We start from the raw sequence: 9,160 nt of genomic DNA, 5'->3' as shown, positions 1-9,160 counted from the left end.
ACGCAATTCATTCTAGTCTTATTCTGAACTCTCTCACATTCATACTTACTTGAGCGTTGGAGTCCCTTTTCAGGTACCCAACACTGCCTTCCTAGAAGAAGACGACGTTCCACCCTTTTTACTCCAAAGAAAGTTAGTTCAAGTACCACCAGAACAAGCTATACCTCGGAGTCAACTTTCACACAAGAACACTATGTTTAAATCATAATATCACTGTTGGTATAAATTTTTCTTTTCCTCATTTAAAAATGATTATATGGTTGAAATTAAATTATGTACAATCATATTAAAAATAAATCATACAGGTATACCTATACATAAATACAGTCATGTCAATATTAATATATTTTATTTACAAGAGTTCTTTATAAAAGTAATATAAATATATATAGGCGAATTCTACTTAATCCTTTCTAAAATAATATGTAAAATTATTTCCTATAATGTGTTACATTTTAATTAGATATTTACTTTTAATTTGAGTTACTATTTTAACCATAATTAAATTATATTATAATTAAATTTTTAAAGAGATAAATATATAATTTATTAAAAGATTAGAAACTAATTCTTTTAATTTTTCAAATCACATTAATGGTAGCCCTAATCCTAAATTTTTCTTTCTCGTTGGCTCCCCTGCTCTGCGTCGTTGCGTCTCTTTGCTCTGGTGTGTCTCTCGTCGTTCTTGCTTGCTCCGGTGCGTCTCTAACACTGCGCGGTCACGTCTGTGGCTCCCCTGCTCTACGTCGTTGAGTCTCTTTGCTCTGGTGCATCTCTCGTCGTCGCATCCTCGTCCGTCGCTGCTATCACCCCTGGCCAAAATTTGCTTCGCCTTGCTTGGATAGGTTGGTTTTCTCTCTTCTCTACATTCTTGAAACTTCCTATCAGTTTTTTTTTTTTAAAGAATAGAGGGATCGAAAGGCCGAAAGCCATTACAGAGGGTTAGGATACATCTTCTAAAAATGATTTGAAAAAAAAACCATTTTTAATACTTTAAAAAATTGTATAATTACCCATTTTAAAAACTAATTTAATTATAAAATAGTCTAACCATAATTAACCTAATAACCAATTAAAAAATAACACATCACATAGAATAAGTTACTTATTACTTTACAAAGGAAATGATAGAATTCACCACATACATATATATATATAGTGAGAGAAGACTACTAATAAGACTATAAAGAATCTCCTACTTTCTCAAGCTCAAAAGTCTCTCTTCTTATCCATTCTCTGAAAAACTTGAGACCCTAACACTAACAGAGTGAGAACCAAAGGTCCTCAATAAAAAATGAGAATGCTGCAAAAGTAATAAAAAATAAATACAAATAGTAAACGCGCATCTCAAAATTTTTTATTTTTATAAAAACTTACGTTCTTTATTTCTTTATTTCTAATTATTTACCTTACTTTATACAAACACATATCCTAAATATTTTGTTGTATTCACTAAAGAAACACCTAAAGGTTATCTTAAGAATATTTTATGTAAATTAAAATTAACATTTTAATATTTAAAATAATAAACAAGATGAATATTTCTTGATTCTAGCTACAATAAAGTTAAAAATTTTATTTTTGAACAGAATTGAATTGGATGCCACTTAGACGAAGTTTGAATAATAATAATAAGAGTAAATCTCCACATACAAATGATTTTTCATACAAGTCATTTATAAACACGCCGTTTCACATTTTTTTTTTGTGCATCTTTTTCTTCTTCTTTCTCCGTGCTTTCTCTTCCTCTTCCTCTTCCTCTTCCTCTTTCTCTTCTTCTTTCTCCGTGTCTCTTTTTCTTCTCTTCCTCCCTCTTTTTTTATTGAAATTTCTTCTCTTCTTTTTGTTTTCTCTTTCTCCTTCATCAAAATCACCAGAAAAAACGAAGAAACATTATTCAAGGTACGTTTCTTGCCTTCTCTTTCTCCTTCTTCTTCTTCTGAAATCGTTTTTGAAGAAGAAGAAGCAGCAGAAGATGAGGAGAAAAAAGAGAAAGAGTTCTGAATTATGCATAAAGTGTACTTCAACGAATTTTGGGTGTATTTTTGTAATCCTTTGGGTGTATTGATTTCAAGAAGAAATATACTGTTTCTCCCTATATTGGGTCTATATTGGGTGTATTTCTTAAATCCTTTGGGTGTATTTCTGTAATCCTTTGGATGTATTTCTGTAATCGTTTGGGTGTATTTTTGTAATCGTTCAGGTGTATTTCTGAAGTTCCATCATCTTTAAAACAATTTCAAAACTTGATTTCAGAAACCATGAAAATCCAAAAAAACAGAAGGAGATCGAAGACAAAGAGAGAACGTTTTTCCATACAAATCATACAAGTCATTTATATTCACGCCGTTTTCACGCTTCTTCTTCTTCTTCTTCTTCTTCGTAAAAAAGGAAACAAAGATGAAACACGCGAAGATGGTTTAGTAACGCGCGTGTTAGGCTCAACTTGTAAGACTTGTAAACAAAAATGACTTGTATGTGTAACACTCCTCTAATAATAATATTGTTATTGTTATTATAAACATTTAGCTGTTGAGGTGGTTTTCCTCAAGCCAGTTAACAGTAAAGTCCATCTCACTATTTATTAAGTGATGGTACAAAATACAAATTACTAAGTTGGCAGCCCTGCGTTAAATATAAAATCAAGCACAGTAAAGCTACCTTACATTTTGCTCACAGAAAAATTTTACTTGCAACTAAGTTTAAGGATCATTGTAATTTGTGATGTCTATCTGCTAAGCCTACGCTCTTTTCCTTTGAAGGCTAGTAATATATCTGAGTTTCAGTATCAAAATGGATAAATGATATAGACTCGTCTTCCATGTGACTAGTAAGATACCAAAGACATTTTTTAATTGATTCCAAATGCCATCGGGAATTGTCTTCCGAAAAGAAGGGTTGAATCTTTTGGTTAATCTCCGTCCAACTGCATCCTGGATTCTTCTTCAGTCCAAGCTTTTTCATTTTTGATCTCACCATCCGCATTTCATCCCACTTTTGAACAGATGCATACATATTTGACAGGATAATATAGGTTGATGGATCATCAGGATTCTTGTCAATTAGCATTCTTGCAATTTTAACCCCCAAATCAAGATTTCTGTGCAAACGACATGCAGAAAATAATGTGCTTAACAACCCAACATCATCCGTGATTGAAGGATTTCTTTGCAGAATCTCATAGGCTTCATTTAATCTTCCAGCACGTCCAAGAAGATCAATTAAGCATGAATAATGCTCAACTCTTGGCATAATGCCATAAACATTGATCATTTCGTTGAAATAATAGCATCCTTCATCCACCAACCCTGCATGGCTACAAGCAGATAATATGGCAAGAAAAGTAACTCTGTCAGGTTTCACATTCCACTGAAGCATGTCAGCAAAGAGTTTTAAAGCTTCATGGGCCCGGCCATGGGACCCATAAGCTGTAATCATCGAAGTCCAAGACACCAAATCTCTCTCCGGTAAAATTCTAAAAATACCAAATGCTTCATCAACAGCACCACACTTTGCATACATATCAAGAAGAGCCCCCATAACTACTTCATTGTCTTCTAAGTTGCTCTCAATAATCAATTTGTGAACCTCTTTACCCTTTTCTAGAGCTGCTAGTTGTGAACAAGCAGCTAAAACACTAGTAAAAGTAATAGCATCTGCTTCTACATGAGCTTGTCTCATGTCACTAAACACGTCATAGGCTTCAAAAAATTTCCCTGCCGTCATATATCCAGAAATCATGACGTTCCAAGAAACGGCATTTGTCTTCGGTATTAACTTAAAGATGGCTTCAGCTGACCCAACCTTTCCACATTTGAAGTATAAATCCATTAGGGAGGTATTAATAAAAATATCAGGTTGTATGTTGTTTCGTATTATATATCCATGCACGAATTTCCCCTCTAGTAATCGAGCTGATCGTGAACAAACCATTACTATGCTACTTAAAGTAGTCAAAGTTGGCTTGATTCCCTCATTGTACATCCTCCTAAAATGTTGAATACATGAAATGATGTCACCTTTCAAACCATATCCTGCAATCAAGGAATTCCAAGCAACCACGGTCCTTTTGGGCATTTGCTCAAAAACCTCTATGGCATTTTCTAGGTCACCGCATTTTCCATACATGTCAACAAGAGCAGAACTAATGAAACTATCTAGCTGAAACCCACTATTAATTAACTCCTTGTGAATTTCCCTTCCCCTCTTCAAATCCAAAAGTCTAGCACATGAGGAAATAGCTGTTGTGATTGTAACTGAATCAGGCTCAAAACCAAATCCTCTCATTATGCTAAAATAACGTAGGGCCACTTCGAATTTTCCATTTTGGTAATAACAAGAAATCACTGTATTCCAGCTTGCCACATCCTTTTCAGGCATTTCCTCAAAAATCTTTATAGCATACTCAAGTGCATTGCATTTAGCATACATACCGACAAGAGAGCTTCCAACTACAATGTCTGTCATTAAACCAGCTTTTACCAAACAGGTATGAATCATTTTCCCTAAGATGACTCTTCTCAACCCGCCACAAGCCTTGAGAACACTCGGGTAAGTATAACTATCAGGTTTAAGGTAAGGGTAATGCAAGAACTTCTCAAAAAGCTCTAGAGCTTCCACATACATGTAATTCTTAGAGTAACCAGCCATTAGGCCATTCCACAAAGAAATCTCACTTGGATTTTCAATGGTATCAAAAGCATGCTTTGCAAAATCATATAAATGACAAGAAACATACAGGCTAATCAGGTTCCTGCAAAAGGAAACATCACTTTGCAACCCCAAAGTCACAACCTTCTGATGGATGAGTTTCCCTTGCTTAAGTGACTTGGAAGTCACACTGGCTTTCAAAAGGGATAGAAGTTTTCTTGCATCCATTCAGCAATGGCTACAGAGATACAACAAAGAAACTATAATTAATCTTACCACATTAAGGGAGAAACAAAAATCAGAAATATAATCTACAAAACAAGAGGGTGTAAAAAATAAACACACCTAGGGAAGAGGTTGTTGGGATGCCCGTATTATTCAATATAATAAGAAAATTAGCTTTATTTAATTGTATACTATAAGTTTTAATATTTTTTACAGTAAAAAAAAATTGACAAGCAATAAAAGAAATATAAATGTTAAGAATCATTACACTTGAGAATCAGAGTTGTTGATATCAATAAATATAATTAACTATATAAGGAAGGATGTGGAGCCAAGTGCAAAACATACATTGTAAGCAAATTACTAAGTTACAATACAGTGGTGGTAGCATATATACCACTCAATGCAGAATTCTCAGTGGCAACCTGGAAATACGATATGATTTGAAGGATGTTGCTTCATCTCCATAAACAAAAGCAAACTGTGAAGCTAACCCTACCACTTAGACAAAAAACACCTATAATTATATGCATAAATAAATAAATAAAGACAAATACATATATAAATTCAGTTTGTGACAATCTATGAGGTAAAATTACGGATCCATTTTCATTTTTTCCAAAAGATAAAAAATAAAAGAACTTTCAAAGGACTTAGACAGCGTGCCTCACACTTTCATTATTTCTACCATGTCGATATGCAGATATGATGCAGAATATATGTTAGTAATTGTTGATTGTTTTGTTCAAATTGGTAAATAGATTAAAATAAAATGAGCAATAATGTTTTTATTGGCAAGTGAGACATAAATGAAATTGAAGCACATAAGAGTATTACTACTCCGACAGTCAAAACAAGAAACATATACAGGAATGATGTCTTTGGAGATACGCAAACTTGCCTCTACTCATTCATTCATCTACAAAATCACTGAAGAAGAACATATCTGGAGGCAGAAAATTAACAGCAGCAACAAGAATAACTAACACAATAAATTTGACATAAAGATGATAAATGAGCAACATGAACAGGAAATTAAATTTCTTGAACAGATGAACTCACCGAAAGAAAGTAGCAGCAACAGACGAGACTAATAATCAAATATCAATAACTAATAACATAGCTAGAACAAATAAGAAGGTTAAGCTAGAAAATTGAATAAGACGAGATTGAATGGCGTATACCTCGCATCATGTTAGGACCACGCACCCAATCTGAGCTTCCACTCCCGCAGCCAGCATTCCTTTTGACCCTAATTATCATATTCAAATAATCAGGATAACAAATTATAAATTTCGAACAAATGAATAGCATTAAAATCAAATTAAAATGTGCAAAAACCCTAAATGCTTAGCAGAGATATAGGAGCGATGAAGCACATGGAAGTGAGAGAAGGCGAAGCTGAGGAGATGCAAGAACCAGAGAAGAGGCAATTAAGCAAGAGGCACGATGCGATGAAGCAGAGGCCAGTGGCACGACAGAGAGACGGTGAAGCAGAGCTGCAGTGTTGACGCCAGCAACGGCAGACGTATGCAGCGGCGGTGGAAGAAGATGCAACAAAGTGGGCGACGAAGCAACGCGAACGGAAACAACGGAGCAGAAGACTACCAGCGACGAGCAGGGGACAATGAGACAAGAGAGCGTTGCCGTCGAGGGGGAGCAGATTGCGACTGGTCAGGAACAAGGGGAGGAGGAGGGGAGGAAAGATTAGATAAATTAAAATTTTTAGATTTGTCCTTAATTTTTGTCTTAATTTTACACGTGTATTTAATCATGTCACATTTAATCATGTCACATGAGTACACATGAGTAAAAATAATTACTTTTTATAAATATTCATAAAAAAATAAAGAGAAAAGGACAAATAGGTCCCTGACCTTTTGCCCCGCGAACATTTTCGTTCCTGACCATTGAAAAATACTTTTAAGTCCCTGACCTTCACAAAACTTGCACGGATTAGTCCCTCCGTCCAAATGCCTCCGTTAGGGACTGATCTGTCCAAATGCTTCTGTCAGGGACTGATCCGTCCAAATTTTCTGAAGGTCAGGGACTTAAAAGTATTTTTCAATAGTCAGGAACAAAAATGTCCGCGGAGCAAAAGATCAGGGACTTATTTATCCTTTTCTCAAAAATAAATATAGTTGCATAATAATTGTGGCTAATGAATTATAACCAAGGTTCTGAAAACCGGACCGGATATCAAACCGTTTTAGTCACTGGTTCATTGGTTTACTGGTCCAACCGGTCTAACCGTAATTCAACTGAAAAAACCGTTCCATAATAAAATAATAAATAAATTATATATAAACATCCTAAATATCTTTCAAATTTAAAACCCTACCTAAAATATCACCAACTAAATGTAATTAATTATCAAAATATGCAATAACTTGCTGCAAATTTGTTGACAATTAACATAATTATACTTCCATTAAAAATAGCTGGATTGAATTACAATGCACAAGTTGAAGATAGAGAATATTGTCTTAATGTATCTAAGTCAAAAAGTAAAACAAAAAATGATAGTATTGCACAATAAACACACAACAGAGCCCGAAACAAACACGCAACACAACAGAGGCTGAAACAAAAACACAACAAAACCTGAAACAAAAAGAATCCAACACGGAGGAGGGGTAGCAAGTCGGCAGAGATCAAGAACAGGGACAGTGCAACCAAACAATGAAAACAGAATTTTGTTTATATAACAAAACAATCAAAACATGAATCATACAATCACTAATTGCAAATTTTTTCTTCATAAGAACAGAACAATGAAAACATGAAGCATATAATAAATCAAAAGATCACCAATTGCAAATCTTTTAATAAGAACAGAAGTTAGAACAGTGAAAAATGAAGAAAGATTGGTAGTTTTCAACCCAATTTTAACAAAGCTCATCACAATGATTAACAACAAAAAAAAAAGCAATGAAGGAACAGTGAATCAATAAAATAGGCAGTGCAAATTCAAGAAACTTTAATAAAATTTAACTACAGAAACAGACAGTAAAGCAGTAATAGAGTTATCAATTTAAAATTTATCATCAAATACATTTAGTGAGCAAAACCAATCAACCAAGTACTGACTGGGCATTCGAAAAAAAAAATCAAAAGAACAGTTAAATCACAGCAAAAACACAAGAATAAGAACATTTAAAACAAAGCAACCCAAAAAAAAATCTAAAAATCACCATTGCTGAAAACAATGATTTGATCCGTGTATGCTCAAAGAATTAAAAGCTAAGCTTACAGGAAAGTGAAGAATACCAAAACCAAAGAACCTTCAATCACAGCTTAAATCAAGAACAGAAAATCACAATAAAAACAGAAAAAAATTAAAAGTAACAGAAGAACAACAGAACAACAACACAAGAACAATTAGCAAATTAACAAATTCAAAATAACAGTTAAAATTTCCTAATTACTTAGATCCAATTATTCTAATTTCACATGCAATCAACTTACTAAGTTTCTAAAAGCTAGAAATTATAAAACCAACCAGAAATATGGTTAAAGCATTTCATCAAACATGTTCAGTGCCGTAAAATTAAAACAAAATAAGAAAATTCAAAGCTTAATATCAATGTGATAGATAAGAGAACATAACTATTGTAACTTCAATTCAGTCTATGAAATAATCCAAACCACTGCCAAATCTAATAGTTACTTATTGTAATAGAAATCAGAAGTTGCAGAGTTTGAAGCAGAGTATTGGTGTTGTGTGAGTGTATTGTCTGGTGGCGGGTTTAGGGAACTCACGGCGGCGACAAAAGAGAGCAGTTCGACGGCTAGGTGGAGCGCGCGGGTTGGTCGCAGTGTTTGAAGCAGATCAACGTGGCTTCCAGACGAACACGAATGCGAACTCGAACGGTGAACGGGGAGTGAACGCGAACAGTGAACGCCGAGCGAACGTGAACGGCGAAGAACGCTAACGAAGACGACAGCTGAACGAAGACGCGAACGTGAACGGCAAACAAACGGCGACGGAAGCGCGGCTGAGCAGACAAAGACGACGGACGCCGAGCTCGAGGAAGCAGCCGCGATCGGTGACAGCGAACAGGGGTTGAAGACTTGGATCACGAGGGAAGCTAGATAGACGGACGGATGGCGAACTTTGAGTGCGACGGACGCGGCAGTATGCCACTCCTTGCGGCGGTGGTGTAGGCTTACAGTGCTAGGGTTTTTTGGCTGGGGTTGTGTGATTTGATTTCTTTCTGAATGGACGAAAGAAAGGGGGAAAGGGAGAAAGAAACGGAGGAGCTTCCGTTTTTGTGTAAACCGG

At 35.1% G+C, this 9,160-nt stretch overlaps 1 protein-coding gene across 7 annotated transcripts; it reads right to left on the bottom strand.

Annotated features, from left to right (window-relative positions):
• On the bottom strand, nucleotides 2,557-8,771 carry LOC107623012 (pentatricopeptide repeat-containing protein At5g27110). Of its 7 annotated transcripts, none has more exons than XM_021114269.1 (6): nucleotides 8,638-8,771; nucleotides 7,069-7,121; nucleotides 6,255-6,545; nucleotides 6,060-6,127; nucleotides 5,224-5,370; nucleotides 2,557-4,888 (listed from the first exon to the last, which is right to left on the bottom strand). In XM_021114269.1, exon 6 carries the CDS (start codon nucleotides 4,876-4,878, stop codon nucleotides 2,764-2,766), a length of 2,115 nt encoding a protein of 704 aa, XP_020969928.1. In that variant the 5' UTR covers nucleotides 4,879-4,888; nucleotides 5,224-5,370; nucleotides 6,060-6,127; nucleotides 6,255-6,545; nucleotides 7,069-7,121; nucleotides 8,638-8,771; the 3' UTR covers nucleotides 2,557-2,763. The 7 variants fall into 7 exon arrangements, with proteins under 7 accessions (XP_020969928.1, XP_020969926.1, XP_020969931.1 ...); XM_021114267.1 differs by having other exon boundaries at nucleotides 5,273-5,370; XM_021114272.1 differs by having other exon boundaries at nucleotides 6,085-6,127.

Source organism: Arachis ipaensis, chromosome B10 (assembly GCF_000816755.2).
Source record: "Arachis ipaensis cultivar K30076 chromosome B10, Araip1.1, whole genome shotgun sequence".
Classification (NCBI taxonomy): Eukaryota; Viridiplantae; Streptophyta; class Magnoliopsida; order Fabales; family Fabaceae; genus Arachis; species Arachis ipaensis.
This window is presented reverse-complemented; position numbering and strand designations above follow the sequence as displayed.